This window comes from Macaca thibetana, chromosome 10, assembly GCF_024542745.1.
Source record: "Macaca thibetana thibetana isolate TM-01 chromosome 10, ASM2454274v1, whole genome shotgun sequence".
NCBI classification, from domain to species: Eukaryota; Metazoa; Chordata; class Mammalia; order Primates; family Cercopithecidae; genus Macaca; species Macaca thibetana.
Window position 1 is genome coordinate 5,459,910 of NC_065587.1, and position 16,830 is coordinate 5,476,739.

The following is a 16,830-nucleotide window of genomic DNA, read 5'->3' on the forward strand; positions in this document are numbered from 1 at the left end:
TGCTAAAGCAAAGGTTGATAGGTAACAGTGCCCTATCAGAAACAACAGTGTTGTAAGCTAAGTTTTATTGGTTTGCCAAATTAATTTCCTTGTGTTTTTTGAGAACCTTTGTTGCTCACCTCAAGAGACAATGACCTGTGCCTACTCTCCTCTGCACTCCAACCTCTCCTTACCCATTGTGAAAATTATAGGCTTATTCTTTTCTCCCACTTCCCTAATACTGTGAGGGAAAGAAAACTGTCATTCAGCTTATCTTTTAAAGTTATTTATTCACTCAGTAGTTCTTTTTAAAACACCTATTCTGTGTCAGGCACAGTACTTGGCTCTAGGACAATAAAAATTTGGTCACCTAGCTTCTGCTTATAAAGGGACAGAAACTTTCTGATTTAATTCATTCTACTGTGGGGTATCTCTGATCCTTAGAAAGTGATTTGTTATACCCCCGTTCTATTGATTCCACCCATTGCTTTTAGGCCTGATCTTTACCACATGATTTGGAACCATACTTTTTGTGCTTCCTAATTAGTTATCTCTTTTCCAGGTTAAATAGCCCTAGTTTCTTTATTCATTTCACATTACCATGGATTTAAGACCAGCTCTGGTAACCATCCTCTGGATGTTTATCAATGCCCCTGAACAGAGCATGTCAAAATATTTCCTAGCCAGTACAGCATATTGTGGGTTTTTATGTTTATAACTGTAACTTTCCATGACTTGGATTATCTAGTCATGCTAATTGTAGCTTACTACTGCATCAGTCATATCACATTCATATTTAATGTATATTCAACTACATCTGGAAGTTTTTAAAATGTCCTGTTCTTAAAATAGGTCTTTCTCATCCTATAATTATACATAAAATCAGAGCTTTAAAACATTGAGGTTAAATTTCACTTTGTTGAATTTCCCCATTCTAGTTTTTCCAAATCTTTTTCATTCTTAATTCTATGCCTCATTCCACTTGTTATTATACTGGCAAAGGTGCTATTGTATTACTCATACATAAAGAATCTTTTCTTTATTTATGTAGAATATTATATTTTGGTGGGTCTAAAGTAAATGGAATTCTTCCAGTTTTATACTAAACACTCATAAAGCCAAAACACTTAATAAGGCCAGTTATGAGCTTTCTTAGTTTTTTTGAATAAGAGATTTGAAAGTAGGTGGGCATAATTTATGGACTTAAAGGAAAAGAAAGTACTGGCTTCTCAGAATATAGTAATGCTTGGTGGGATTAGTTTTTGGCCTAATTCAGGAAAATCTTGGAGGGAAAAACTTATATTTAAGATTATATATTTCTTGGCCAGGCACAGTGGCTCACGCCTGTAATCCCAGCACTTTGGGAGGCCGAAACGGGCGGATCACGAGGTCAGGAGATCGAGACTGTCCTGGCTAACACGGTGAAACCCGTCTCTACTAAAAATACAAAAAAAATTGGCTAGGCGCAGTGGCGGGCGCCTGTAGTCCCAGCTCCACGGGAGGCTGAGGCAGGAGAATGGCGTGAACCTGGGAGGCGGAGCTTGCAGTGAGTGGAGATCGTGCCACTGCACTCCAGCCTGGGCGACAGAGCGAGACTCTGTCTCAAAAAAAAAAAAAAGATTATATATTTCTTAAAATTGCTTATTAAATCTGTTTTTTAAAAATAACTTAAAAGGTAGAAGATGATATCTTCAAACACTTCTGTGAAGAAATTGGTGTGGAAAATATTCGTGAATTTGAGAACAAACGTGTTAAACAGCAACAAGAAATTGATCAAAAAAGGTATTTTTATTTTAAAAAGTATTATATGTTGGTAAGAAGCTTACATATTTATAAAAATAGTTATTATTTCATAATTTAGAGGAATTATGCCTGAGTTTCATTTCATCAAGAAACAGCTAGGCCGGGTGCGATGGCTTACACCTGTAATCCCAGCAATTTGGGAGGCCGAGGCAGGCAGATCACGAGGTCATACTATCGAGACCATCCTGGCTAACAAAAAATCAGCTGGGTGTGGGGTGGGTGCCTGTAGTCCCAGCTACTTGGGAGGCTGAGGCAGCAGAATGGCATGAACCTGGGAGGCGGAGCTTGCAGTGAGCCGAGATCATGCCACTGCACACCAGCGTGGGCAACAGAGCGAGACTCGATCCCAAAAAAAAAAAGAGAAAGGAGAAGAGATCCTACAAGATGTTAGCAAGTTGAAGAGATGAGAAAGAATCATTAAAAGAGCAGCTAGTCAGAGGAAAGGAAAGCCAGGGTAATGTGACGCCCTAAAGCCAAGTGAAGAAGTGTTTCACTTCTACATCGTCTGTATGTCTGCCTCCTGCGGCACAAATACATTTCTTAACCTCTCCTACAGGCAGTGTGGTCACGGATGAAGAGCAGGGATTTTGTTGTCCCTCTGTCTGAGTGTGTCATCCCTGGCTCTACCACTAAGTGGGTAGCCTTGGGCAAGTTGCTTAACTCTCTGTTCCTTGATCTTCTCATCTGTTAAATAAAGATGATAGTATTACTGACCTAGGAGAGTTTTACAACTTGTAAGTTAATTCATGTAAAAACTTTTATAACAGTGTCAGGTATATAGTAACCTCTCATTAAATAGTTTTTAATGTTTTAATTGTTATAGTTGTTTTTGTATTAGCAGTATCTAGCACAATATCTGTTAGTACTTAATGTTTCTTGAACAACTGATTATGTTAGCAGGGTGTGTAGAGGTACTTAGTGTTTCTTGAACAACTGATTCTGTTAGCAGGGTGTGTAGAGGGGTAGGTGGAGCATGGAGGGATGAGCTACAGTTGATAATGGAATTCTTTATGAGGAGTTTATGAAGCTGGCACAGTAGAAATGAAAGTTCCCAAGTTTGGTGTTTATATAAGAATAGTTATTTGGGCCGGGCGCGGTGGCTCACGCCTGTAATTCCAGCACTTTGGGAGGCAGAGGCAGGTGGATCACTTGAGGTCAGTAGTCGAGACCAGCCTGGCCAACAAGGCGAAACCCTGTCTACTAAAAATACAAAAATTAGCCGGGCATGGTAGCACACACCTGTAATCCCAGCTACTAGGAAGGCTGAGGCAGGAGAATTGCTTGAACCCAGGGAGCGGAGTTTGCAGTGAGCTGAGATCGCGTCACTGCACTCCAGACTAAGCAACAGAGCGAGACTCCGTCTCAAAAAAATAATAATAATAATAATAATTTGAAAAGACTAAATAAAAATAACACATAAATTATAATTTAAAGAAAAAGGGGAGGAAATCTGTAGATTATAAAAGATTTAAGAAACATACCCATATGTAATGTGTGGATACTGATTCAAACAACCAATTTTTCTTTTTTTTTTTTTAAAGAAATTTTTTGGTATTTGTTTTCGTTTTTGTTTTTTTGAAATGGAGACTCGCTTTGTCACCCAGGCTGGAGTGCAGTGGCGTGATCTCAACTCACTGCAACCTCCACCTCCCGGGTTCAAGCAGTTCCTACTGCCTCAACTTCCTGAGTAGCTGGGACTGCAGGCACACACCACCAAGCCTGGCTAATTGTTGTATTTTTAGTACAGATGGGGTTTCACCATGTTGGCCAGGCTGGTCTCGAACTCCTGATCTCAAGTGATCTGCCACCTTGGCCTACCAAAGTGCTGGGATTACAGGCATGAGCCACTGCACCCAGACTAAAAGAAAATTTTTAAAAAGGAAATTTGGCAGTGACAGCAATTTGATATTAATGAATTATATTTTAGCCATAATACTTTATGGTTATGAGTTAAAAGTCATTTCACTTCCAGAGATACATACACAAATATTTACAGATGAAATTACATCACGTCTAGAACTTGCTTCAAATAAGCCAGCGGTAAGAGGGGCAATTAGTGGAGTTATAGATGAAACAAGAATGAGCATGAATTGATAATTATTAAGTTGGGTGACAGCTACTTGGGGGTTCATTATAGTATTCCTTTTATTTTTATATTTGTTTGAAATTTCCCATAAGAAAAAGTTAAGAAGGAATCAAAGTTTTCTGTTAACACTTGTAATGCTTGACTTTATTATACTAGATTAGAATTTGAAAAACAAAAAACTCGGCTTAATATTCAACTTGAGTATAGTCGCAATCAGCTTAAGAAGAAACTGAATAAGATGAACACATTAAAAGAAACTATCCAGAAAGGTAGTGAAGATATTGATCACCTAAAGAAGGTAATTAATAATGAGTGGCTGAAGTGCTTCTTCATTGAAATTATGACTTCCTTCATGTAGTAAACCTTTTGTGATCTCCTGAAGGGTCCTGTTAGTGATCGAAGGGGTTGGGGACAGATTTAAGAAATACTTAGGCCGGGCGCAGTGGCTCAAGCCTGTAATCCCAGCACTTTGGGAGGCCGAGACGGGCAGATCATGAGGTCAGGAGATCGAGACCGTCCTGGCTAACACGGTGAAACCCCGTCTCTACTAAAAAATACAAAAAAAAAACTAGCCGGGCGAGGTGGCGGGCGCCTGTAGTCCCAGCTACTTGGGAGGCTGAGGCAGGAGAATGGCGTAAACTCGGGAGGCGGAGCTTGCAGTGAGCTAAGATCCAGCCACTGCACTCCAGCCTGGGCGACAGAGTGAGACTTCGTCTCAAAAAAAAAGAAATACTTAAAGTAGAATCAGCAGAGCTTTATGAATTACTGGCTGTCAGCATGGGAGGAAGGGCAAGGGGGTGCCACAGATGACTCATTAGTTCTAACTTGGGTGATTGGTGAATGAGAGCAGCAGGTTAAGGAGAGAAAATTCTGGACCTGTGGAGCTTGAGTTGCCTATGTAATGTCTAGATGGCAATTTCCAGCAGGCTGTTAAAGAGAAGATAATGGGAGAAGTCTAGGCTGAAGATACAGATTTGGGAGTTGCTGGTTTATGGGAGTAAACTGAAACCACATGAGAATGGTTGAGACACCCTAGCAGGGAGGTAGGCAGTGAAGAGCAGTGGAGCAGCGATGGGATCTGGAAGATGGTCACTTAGCTTATGAGGAGAGCCAGAAGAGGTGGTATCACAGAAGCCCCAGAGTTTCAGGAAGGAGGAAATGATCAAGGCTGTCAAAAACATAAAAGTCTGGAAAATGTTTAATTCCCAATTAGAGATCATGATAGCAAAAACACTCTCATTGGAGAGTGGGAACAGAAGTCAGATGGCAGTGAGCTGAGGAATGAATCCAAAATGAAGGATAAAAAACAATAGCAAAATGAACGACAAAGGCAGGTAATGATCACCAGTTTCTAAAAAGTATAGAATGTGAGTCACCGTCCATGATGGAGGGTCAAGTAGCACATAGGGTGAGAAGGTTCATCTCAGGATAACTGGTTTGGTGTTATGGATAAGATCATAGAACTACCTTATTAATATAGAAGATGGTAAATCTACAATACAGATCCTCTCTGTTCAGGCTGAAGAAAACTGTCTGCAGATAGTGAATGAACTCATGGCAAAGCAGCAGCAACTTAAGGACATACGTGTCACTCAGAACTCCAATGCCGAGAAAGTTCAAACTCAAATTGAAGAGGAACGGAAGAAGTTTCTGGCTGTTGATAGGTAATTAAGACTTCATCAGTTTGAAAGACCTAGTCAGAGTTTTAAACATGGACACCAACTATCTGAAATATACTAAATGAGTTGCATTTGAATATGTGCCCTTTGTTGCTCTTAGTCTCACATCACACCCTTCAGACATTCTAATTTTTTTCAAACATTCTAAACCAGGCGAGGTGGTTAATTGTTTAGAGCAAATGGTGTTTTGTTTTTTCTTCAGACGGAGTCTCCCTTTGTTGCCCAGGCTGGAGCGCAGTGGCATGATCTCAGCTTACTGCAACCTTTGCCTCCCAGGTTCAAGTGATTCTCCTACCTCAGTCTCCCGAGTAGCTGGGACTACAGGAGCACACCACCACGCCCGGTGTGTGTGTGTGTGTGTGTGTGTGTGTGTGTGTGTGTATGTGTGTATGTTTTTCTTTTGTAGTAGGGACCGGGTTTTACTGTGTTGGCCAGGCTGGTCTCAAACTCCTGACCTTAAGTGATCTGCTCGCCTCAGCCTCCCAAAGTGCTGGGATTACAGGCATGAGCCACTGTTCCTGGCGTAGAACAAATAGTTATTTTTGTTAGATGAAAACATGAACCTGTATAGAGTCCCTTACGCTAATTCTACCTTGACATTTCTGTCTTCCTGTTGTACAGAGATTCCCTCTAGTCTGTGCAAGATAGCGTAGAGAGTAAGGAGATAGAATTTGGAGCCACAATTTCTGGTTTCATATCCCAGCTCTGCTGTTTACATATGATACTTTAATTTCCTCATCAGTAATGGAGATAGTAATAGTGCCTGCCTCACAGAATTGCTGTAAATATTACATATGTTAATATTCATATGCACTTAGAGTGCCATTGCACTCCAGCCTGGGCAACAAAAGTGAAATTCTGTCTCAAAAAAAAAAAAAAGTACCTGTGCCAGGTACTTAGACCAGTACCTGGCATAAGATTAGCTTGTGTGTTTGCCATGATGATGGCAACGACACTTTGAATTGACTGGCCTGTACCAAAATGACACTTGCTTTCCTGTCATGCATCATGATTTACACAACTATGAGTGATTAGACAAAATTAATTCTCTGTTTTTGCTCAGCCTTTTGGTATTTCACAATTTTTCTCACTATTCGAAGACCTTCAGTGTTTCAAGATACAGCCAGAAAGTTCTAAGATTTTGGAGTGGAATTAAAGTCTGTTTACTCTTGCTTTTTAAAAACTCTTGTATTTTGTGTAAATAGAACACATTCTCCTTTTTTTTTTTTTTTTTTTTTTTTTTTTTAAGAGATGAGGTCTCATTATGTTGGTCTTAAACTTCTGGGCTCAAATGATACTCTTCCCTTGGCCTTCCAAAGTGCTGGATTACAGGCATGAGCCACCACACTCAGCCCAAACAGAATACTTTCTTTTTCCCTTCATATTCTTGAAAAATACATAGTTCTTACTTTCTTCTTTTTTTTTCTTTTTTCCATTTTCTTTTGGTCCTCTTTCCAGTTCTTTTAAAAATCCCACATCATTTCGATTAGTAAAACCCAAGCCCTTATTTTCAGATAGAAGGCATTACTACATTAGTGGTGGTGGTAGTAAAGAAACCAGATTATTAAGTGTATATGACTTACCTGGCAAGGGATTTCTTTTGCTAAGAGACTATTTATCTTGGTTTGAGGTCTAAAATGTGGAGCTTATATTTGAGTGAGAATTGCAGCTTGAAAAATTGCTCAGATTTAAAAATAAAGTAACTAGGAAAGCACTGTCTTTGTTTAAATCAGTAACATGTATTAGTGGAAAATGCTCCCTTAGATTAACTGAGTATGTTCATGACCTTTCTCAGGAGTGTTAACAATTAAATTACAAGCATCAGTGAGAGGATTCTAGAACTTACAGCACTCACAGGAATAATCTTTTTTTCATATAAGTTTATAGCATACATTTTTCTTCCTTGGTGCAGTGTTATATAATGAGTAAAATTACTTTTTCATATCGGTGTAATTACAGGGAAGTGGGGAAGTTGCAAAAAGAAGTTGTAATTACTCAAACTTCTCTGGAACAGAAACGATTAGAGAAGCATAACTTGCTGCTTGATTGCAAAGTGCAAGACATTGAGATAATCCTTTTGTTCGGGTCACTGGATGACATCATTGAAGTGGAGGTATTCTAGCAAATGACTGTAAAATATGTGCCATTGTGTGGAACTTAATGCATTGCCCTTTGCTTATTCTTTCTCTTGTTCTGTAGCCCCTTTAGGGATGGTGAAGACATCTCCTAGGAGGGAAAAAGGGCAAAATGACTGTCATCTCAGAGGACTAGGGCCACAGGATGAACCCATGTTTCTTACCTACATATTAGATACCCAAGAGAAATCAGAGAATTAAAGTTGTTGGAGTTAAGAATGTTTTTGCACAATGAGGCACAGGCAGTATGCAGATCATCTGCTGCTTGGGCGGTTCCCTGGACTCTCGTAATATTTTACATCATGTGGAGGGGGTGGTTCTTGCTCTGCACCTTCTCCAACAGTTGTACTGAGGTCCTTCTCAGAAGAAACATGCCCTGCTGAGTATCTCTAGGTGGTGAGGGAAAAGGAAGAGGCAAGAATGGACACCAAAGAAATCACAAGATAAAACCAAGCCTCACTAACATTTCCTTGTTGGCCTTTTTTCTTTCTTTTTCACCACATTTGGATTATACAGAACATTTTAGATTGGCTGGAAGTACAGTCATTCCTTGGTATCCACAGGGATGGTTCCAGGATCCCCCATGTATACCAAAATCCAAGGATGCTGAAGTCTCTTACCTAAAATGGCATAGTGTTGGTATATAACCTATGCACATCCTCCCAGACACATGCATGCCTCATTTTATTGTGCTTCACAGATATTGCAGGGTTTTTTGTTTTTGTTTTTGTTTTACAAGTTGAAGGTTTGTGGTAACCCCATGTTGAGAAAGTCTGTTGGTACCGTTTTTCCAACAGCATCTGCTCACTTTTCTGGGTCTCTCTGTGACATTTTGATAACTCTAAATCTTTCAAACTTTTTTTTATTATATATCTGTTAAGGTGATCAGTGATAAGTGATCTTTGATGTTACTATTGTAATTGTTGTTGGAGTGCCATGAACCACTCCCATATAAGACAACAAACTTAATCAACAAATGTATGTGTTCACGTATTTTTCAGATGGGAACTGAAGCAGAAAGTACCCAGGCAACAATTGATATCTATGAAAAAGAAGAAGCCTTCGAAGTAGACTACAGCTCTCTAAATGAGGATTTGAAGGTAACGGAAAGCTTTCTGTTGTTTATCACTCACAGTAATATGGAATATTTAAATATTACAGAATCATTTTTGGAAGATAGAATTGAGGTTTTTTTAAAAAAAGATTTCCTAATGGTTTTGAAAGAAATATACAAAGGAAAAACAGTATAATCATGAAACTTCTGACACCAAATTGTGGGTCTCTCCCACACCAAGCAGTTCTCTAATTCTTTGAATACCAAGTGGGTATTCTACAATCCAGTTCAATTCTGACACTGTCTACCTGCAGTTAGCATCAGATCCCACAAGGTCATGGCTCAGTCCCACAAGACTGGCCACTCTTCAGATGCCAATCACAAGTCCAGGCCTCCCAGACTCATGGCCAGTTGGCTGTAAATCAGGAGTTTCCACAACCCCTTCCACAGATTTGATAATTTGCTAGAATGGCTCATAGAACTCAGGGGAATACTTCATTTACATTAACCAGTTCATTTTTAAAGGCTACAACTCATGGAACAGCCAAATGGACGAGATACATAGGACTAGGTATGAGAAAGGGTCCATGCCCTATCTCATGCCTTCTCCAGGCTTGTCACCCTCCCAGCATCTCTTGTGTGGTCACCAACCTGGAAGCTCTTCACAACCCACTGTTTAGGGATTCTTATGGGAGCTTCATTACATACATGATTAATAAATCATGGGCAATTGGTGATCCAGACTCAATCTTCAGCCTTTCTCCCCCATCTCCTTAGAGAAGAGGGACTGAAGGTTCCAGCCCTCCAATCACCTGGTTGGTTCCTCCTGCAATAGTCCCCATCTTCCAACAGTCAGCTCATTAGGTATGATTGAAAGGGGCTTATCATGAATCATAAAAGATGCCCCTCTCACTCCTACCACTCAGGAAATTGCAAATGTTTTAGGTATGCTGTGCCTAGAACTGGGATGAAAACCAAATATATATTTATTGTATCATGTTATCACAAAATAGCAGTAAATATATTGGTTACTTTAAAAAATGTTTATGTCAGCATTTCTGACTGTGTTGTGTAGAACACTGGTATCATGAAATGTCTAGCCAAATAAGAAAAGTTCCTGTGGTTACTTTTTGAGAAAGTCTTTTCCCTTCTTGGGAAGGAAAGAGATTCACAATGTATATTTAAGTTTTTGAGAAGTCCTTCAATAAACAAAAGTAACCAACTACTTACTCCAGCATCCCAAATTTGCTCTGCTGGCATCCCACTGCAGTACCCTCAGTAGACACAGGCCTCTCTCAGGATTGTAGGTGATGGTGTGGCACACCCTTCCAGTTGCAGAGCACAGAGCTGGACTCCAGCTTTAATTTAACTTAATTTCATGCCTTTAATTGAGCAGCTCTGGCTCTGTTTCCCAGTCATCCCTGTAGCCATACATGTCTTTGGGCGTTGGCTTCATTCTGAAGCTGCTTCTCTCCTGAAGACAAAATGAGCGCATATTCTTGGCTTTCCAGCCACACAGCTGCAACCTTCAGAGAAGAAAGAAGCTGTCTTTTGTAGTGGTACTAGTGAAAGGAAAATGAAAACTTGGACCCCAATTCACTACACCAAGAGAAAGAAATTAGGCTGAAAGCTGAGTCATGCAAAAAACTGCCTTTCCTTTTGTTCCTAAGCAGAGAGCTACATATAAAAAATTAAGTATCAGGCCAGGCGTGGTGGCTCACGCCTGTAATCCCAGCACTTTGGGAGGCCGAGATGGGCGGATCACAAGGTCAGGAGATCGAGACCATCCTGGCTAACATGGTGAAACCCCGTCTCTACTAAAAATACAAAAAACTAGCCGGGCGAGGTGGCGGGCGCCTGTAGTCCCAGCTACTCGGGAGGCTGAGGCAGGAGAATGGCGTAAACCCGGGAAGCGGAGCTTGCAGTGAGCTGAGATCCAGCCACTGCACTCCAGCCTGGGCGACAGAGCGAGACTCCGTCTCAAAAAAAAAAAAAAAAAAAAATTAAGTATCAGGCCAGGCGTGGTGGCTCACGCCTGTAATCCCAACACTTTGGGAGGCCAACGTAGGCAGGTCACCTGAAGTCAGGAGTTCGAGACCAGCCTGGCCAACATGACGAAACCCTGTCTCCACTAAAAAAAAAAAAAAATAGCCAGGCACAGTGGCATGTGCCTGTAATCCCAGCTACTCAGGAGGCTTAGGCAAGAGAATTGCTTGAGCCTGGGATGTGGAGGTTGCAGTGAGCCAAGATTGTGCCACTGCAATCCAGCCAGGGTGACAGAGAGAGACTCGGTTTCAAAAAAAAAAAAAAAAAAAAATTAAGTATCTCCCCAGGTAGAGACTCCGTGGGGAGATATTTGTGGTTTTTCGTCTTATGGTAAAGTGCTAATTTACTGAGCATGAGGTGAATACATAATTGACTGTTTCCTACCTACTTTTCTCTTGCAACATATGGATTCAGTGATGTGACCATATACTTCCTCTTGCTTCTGCCTGCTTTTCCCCTTTAAATATCAAAGCCCTCAAAATCATCTTTCGAGAAAGGCACAGACTTCTCTCTGGGGCATGTCCTTAACCTTGGTAAAATAAACTCAACTGACTGAGACCTATCTCAGATACTCTTTGGTTTACATGCTTTTCTAAAACTGAAGAAAGGTTTTACCTACAAAGCCCCAGCAATTGTCCCCTCATCACAGTTGCCTGAATGGGGTCACATATTCATTGCTGAACCAATCACTGTAGAGGGAGGAGGATGGTGAACTTTACCTTAAACCAAGCAGGCCCTGCCTCTCAGTCTAAGTACATGGGGTCCAGGAGGGAGAAGTGGATCTACCTGGTCAAAAGCGTGTGCTGCATTAAAAGAAAAAATGGAAACAGATGCTGAGTAACAATATCCACCACATCTTTTCAGTTCGTATGCTGTTAATATATTTTGTTAGACTTTTTTTGTTTTGTTTTTTGTTTTGTTTTGTTTTTGAGACAGTCTTGCTTTGTTGCCCAGGCTGGAGTGCAATGGCGCAATCTCGGCTTACTGCAAACTCCACCCCCTGGGTTCAAGCAACTCTCTTGCCTCAGCCTCCGAGTAGCTGGGATTACAGGTGTCTGCTACCATGCCCGGCTAATTTTTGTATTTTTAGTAGAGATGAGGTTTCACCAAGTTGGTCAGGCTGATCTCAAACTCGACCTCAGGTGATCCACACACTTTGGCCTGCCAAAGTGCTGGGATTACAGGTATGAGCCATCATGCCCGGCCTACTTTTTGTACACTGATTGTATTTGTGGCCAAAAAAAAAAAAAAAAGATTTTCTGGAAGGGCGTGGCTACTTTTTCTCTTCATCACTCGTGCCAGGTTTAAGTGTTAACCTGTCTAGCTGGATTGGATCCCCTCTCCCTGCCCCGTAGTACCTATGTTTGCCCTGTCAGAAGTCTTTTCACCCCACTGTAAAAGCCGGTTTAAATCCCAGCTACTCGGGAAGTGGGAGGACTGCTTGAGGTCAGGAGCTCGAGACCAGCCTGAGCAACAGAGTGAGACCTGTGTCTTAGAAAAAATTTTTAATCCAGTTTATGTGTTTGACTTCACTGTGAGTCTTTAAAGGCAAAGACTGAATAGCTTCCACCATTGAATCCTCAGTGTAATACATAGTAGATTATGAATATTTTTAAATAAATGAAGGTGAAGTATAAATTGTTGCTTTTTAGCCAGATTAAAAAAATGAGCCGAAATGTGTTCCAAGAAAAGAGCACAGCCGATTCAGGAAGCTATAAGTATTGCAGCAGGACTGCACCTCCCGGGCTCAGAGAGGGCTTTGGGGAGAGAAGGAGTGGATGACAAGACCTGGGGGGTCCAGATGGCGAAGGGCCACACACACACCCTACCTTGCTGGATGTAGAAGGCATGCCATGCCAGTCAGTGTTGTTCTTTGCCCATAATAGGCTCTACAGTCTGATCAAGAAGTCGAGGCCCACCTTAGGCTCTTACGGCAGCAAGTAGCATCCCAGGAAGATATCTTACTGAAAACAGCAGCCCCAAACCTGCGAGCACTGGAGAACTTAAAGACTGTCAGAGACAAGTTTCAAGAATCCACAGATGGTAAAATTGAGTTTAGTCACTAACAAGATTATATTCATGGGTGTTTTGATTTCTATAACATTTGCCAACAATTTCCCCTCTGTTGTCCCTTTTTGTTGTAGATTTTTTCCTCTGTGGTCTTATATTAATGTGTACTTTTAATACTGAATCATTAATCGTTTCCTTTTTGAAGTGTTTTGCTTTAATTTAAAACCAAGTTTATTGGTGATTTTAAAACACATATATTTTTTTCACACCAACAAAATTGACATAATAAATACTCTATCAGGCTGGGCGCGGTGGCTCACGTCTGTAATCCCAGCACTTTGGGAGGCTGAGGTGGGTGGATCACCTGAGGTCAGGAGTTCAAGACCAGCCTGGTCAACATGGTAAAACCCCGTGTCCACTAAATATTATAAAAATTAACTGGGTGTGGTGGCACACGCCTGTAGTCCCAGCTACTCGGGAGGCTGAGGCAGGAGAATCACTTGAACCTGGGAGGTAGAGGCTGCAGTGAGCCGAGATCACGCCACTGCACTTCAGCCTGAGCAACAAAGCAAGACTCCGTCTCTAAATAAATAAATAAATAAATAAATACCCTATCAGAACTTGTCAATATTATTTAGCAGTTAGCCCTACTGGAAAAGAGACTCATCAATTCTAAGAACTATTCTCTTGGAATTAATAGTAGTTTAGGTATTTTGAAGGTAACTTTACTCAAGAGATCCAAACTCAAATCCAATTTTAAAAATATTTTATGCTTTACAGTTTAAGTAAAAGAACCTCCTCAGTGGTCTCTAAAATGAAGAACATTGATTCTCTCTTAGCTTTTGAGGCCAGCAGAAAGGAAGCCAGAATGTGTAGGCAAGAGTTTGAACAAGTGAAAAAAAGGAGATACGATCTTTTCACCCAGTGTTTTGAGCATGTCTCAGTCTCAATTGATCAAATCTACAAGAAGCTCTGCAGAAACAACAGTGCCCAAGTATGTATCTTTCATCCTCCAATACTAGTGGGAAATCTGTGTTACTGGTGGTGGTTTTTTTTTTTTTTTTGGTGGGAAATAAATAACCGCTGCCACATTATTTGAGCAACTCACTCATGGGGCAAAGTCAGTTCATGAAGAGTGGTTATCTAATGACCTGCATTGTAGATCCCGTTCACTCCACACTATTCAGTGTGGACAAGTCAAAACCTCTCTGGGTCTGTTTCTTCATCCGAAAAATGAATGGACTAAATCATTTGGTTTCCAAATTCTCTTTTAGTTCCAAAATTCTGTAGTCTGGTACTAATTTGATTTTATAGCACTGTTGTTTTCTGTGGTAAATGTGGAATACTAGAGGATCCTGGGAAGATGGTTCATCAGTGGAGTTGACCAGAGTAACAAAAGAGAGGTAAAGAACTAAAGGCAGGGTTCAAATTCAGATATGACCCTTTTCATGATAACCACTCCCATTCCATTATCAATATCCGTAGCAAATACTCGTGGAATTGAATGTGAAATAAAGATGTAGGTCGGGGCTTACGTACCTCTTCTGCTTTTGTTTTCTCATGTGCTTTTATGACTAAAAGGTGATCCTGGATCAGATATTTAGAACTTCAACGGAAAATAACTTATTTTCAGTAAAGTAAGATTAAACCCATTAACTCCTTTTTTTTTTTTTTTTTTTTTTTTTTTTTGGAGACAGAGTTCCCCTCTGTTGCCCAGGCTGGAATGCAGTGGTGCGATCTCAGCTCACTGAAACCTATGCCTCCCAGGTTCACGTGTCTCAGCTTCCCAAGTAGCTGGGATTACAGGCACACACCAACAAGCCTGGCTAATTTTTGTATTTTTTGTAGAGACAGGGTTTCACCATGTTGGCCAGACTGGTCTCAAACTCCTGACCTCAAGTGATCCGCCTGCCTCAGTCTCCCAAAGTGCTGGGATGACAGGTGTGAGCCACCACGCCTAACTCTTTGAGAACAAGATTCATCTCTGTATCTACAGTTCCTGGCCCATAATAGGTATTCAGTAAATGTTTGATGAATATATCAGTGAGCAAACTGCATGAAGACTGTTTTGTAAGACTGTGGCAGGTGCCTCTGAGGTTTGACTGGCAGTCTGGTGGAAAGGGCTGATCCCTGGGTATGTTAGAGTGTTTTCCGTCTACCACCTATCCAGACAACCCTGTTTTCTGTGATTACATGTAGAACTAAATACATTATTTATAGGCATTGGTAGTTTTCCATCAAAATTGGAGAAAAGCTAACCAATAGAATATTTTGCAGTTAAACTCCAAGTTGAACTTTATCAGTTGCTTTTCTGATATTGCTAAATAAACATATGTGTTTCAGGCATTTCTTAGCCCAGAGAACCCTGAAGAACCTTACTTGGAGGGAATTAGTTATAACTGTGTGGCCCCAGGCAAACGGTTTATGCCAATGGACAATTTGTCAGGGGGAGAAAAGTGTGTGGCCGCCTTGGCTCTCCTGTTTGCCGTGCACAGGTAAGGTCACAAAAGCTATTCAGTTTTCATATAGGGCAGAAGCCAAGGGGACCTTCCTACAGAAGATATATTAACTATTGTCTTTATTAATATTTAGCAAATGGGATACAAAACTATCTTCTTCAGCCAGACAATTCAGATTATGTTTTAGGCCTACAACAATTTAGACTTTAGACAGAAAATCTAAGAGAGAATTCAGATTTTTAGTGGGTTTTTTTTTTTTTTGGAGACAGAGACTTGCTATGTTGCCTAGGCTAGGCTCAAACTCCCAGATCAAGTGATCCTTCTGCCTCAGTCACCTGAGTAGCCAGGACCACAGGTACGTGCTACCATGCCCAGCTAGTTAGTGACAGATTTTTATTCAATTTCTGTTATTATCAATAGCTACTACTATTCCATTTTAGAAAGAAAAAATATTTGGAATGGCCAGAGGTGACATCAGGATTGAAAAAAATCCCAATTTGTATATTATTTTCTTAGTCAATATTCAGAGATCTGCTACTTAGTAAAGAATGTTGAAGTATTTCTTCTATAAAAGTATTTAATCTCCTTATTTCCACTGATGGTGGTGGAACTGTTTCTTTGTAAAACAAATCAAGAAATAAAAAGTTATCTACAATTAAGGCAATTAGCCTCTTTCAACATTCAGAATATTAGATGAAGATCTGAAGTATAGATGCTGAACCTCGGCAACATAGTGAGACCCCGTGTCTACAGAAAATAGAAAAAAGTTAGCCAGATGTGGTGACATATGTCGGTAGTCCCGGCGACCCAGAGGCTGAGGTGGAAGGATTGCTGGAGCCCAGGAGTTCGAGGCTGCAATAAACTGTGATGACGCCACTGCACGCTAGCCTAGGTGAAAGAACAAAACTCTGTCTCAAAAAATATACATATAATACAATCAGTAAAATATAGATGCTGCTGCTTTTCTATTTCCATGACCAGGAACAAAAACATAGAAGAGTTTGACAACTTTTTACTGGTCTCTAGAAGGAAAAGGAATAGGCTGCCACAGGAAAGGAAAAGAGAAAACCATGGTAGCTGGAGGCCTGCTCTGAACAAGTAATCTGAGCAGAATCAGACTAGGTGGCACCCACATCCATTTAGTCAACAGATACTTACTAGTTACTGTGTATCAGGTGCTGCTGCAGGCAGTGGGGAGACAGCTGTGAACAAAACAAAACGCCTGCCTTGAAGATACTTCATTTTAGTTGGGAAAGGCAGATAATAAATAAGGTAAATTAGTAAACTAATTATCCAATATAGAGAACATTAGAAAGTGACAAGTTCTGTAGAGAAAAAAAGCAGGGAATGGAGATGGTGAGTGGCAGGGAAGTGGTTAGCAATATTAAAGAGTCATCTGGGAAGGTCTGTTTCAGAAGGTAACATTTGAGCAAAGATTTGAAGGAATAAATGGAACAGGTCATGTGGACAGCTAAGGGAAGAATGTTCTTAGACATCAGCAATAGCAAGTGCAAAAGGCTCCAAGGCCAGAGTGAGCCTAGCATGGATGGAGAATAGACTGTATGCAGCAGTGGCAGGC

General features: G+C 40.7%; 1 protein-coding gene across 3 annotated transcripts in view; it reads left to right on the forward strand.

Annotated features, from left to right (window-relative positions):
* The window catches only part of SMC1B (structural maintenance of chromosomes 1B), a 63,873-nt gene that overhangs the window by 40,872 nt on the left and 6,171 nt on the right, over positions 1–16,830 (forward strand). For all 3 annotated transcript variants that reach the window (XM_050805819.1, XM_050805820.1, XM_050805821.1), the window contains 8 exons: positions 1,655–1,761; positions 4,025–4,166; positions 5,387–5,532; positions 7,507–7,660; positions 8,684–8,782; positions 12,669–12,825; positions 13,632–13,786; positions 15,136–15,287. In XM_050805819.1, the coding sequence (XP_050661776.1) occupies positions 1,655–1,761; positions 4,025–4,166; positions 5,387–5,532; positions 7,507–7,660; positions 8,684–8,782; positions 12,669–12,825; positions 13,632–13,786; positions 15,136–15,287 (1,112 nt within the window). The remainder of the gene's footprint in view (positions 1–1,654; positions 1,762–4,024; positions 4,167–5,386; positions 5,533–7,506; positions 7,661–8,683; positions 8,783–12,668; positions 12,826–13,631; positions 13,787–15,135; positions 15,288–16,830) is intronic.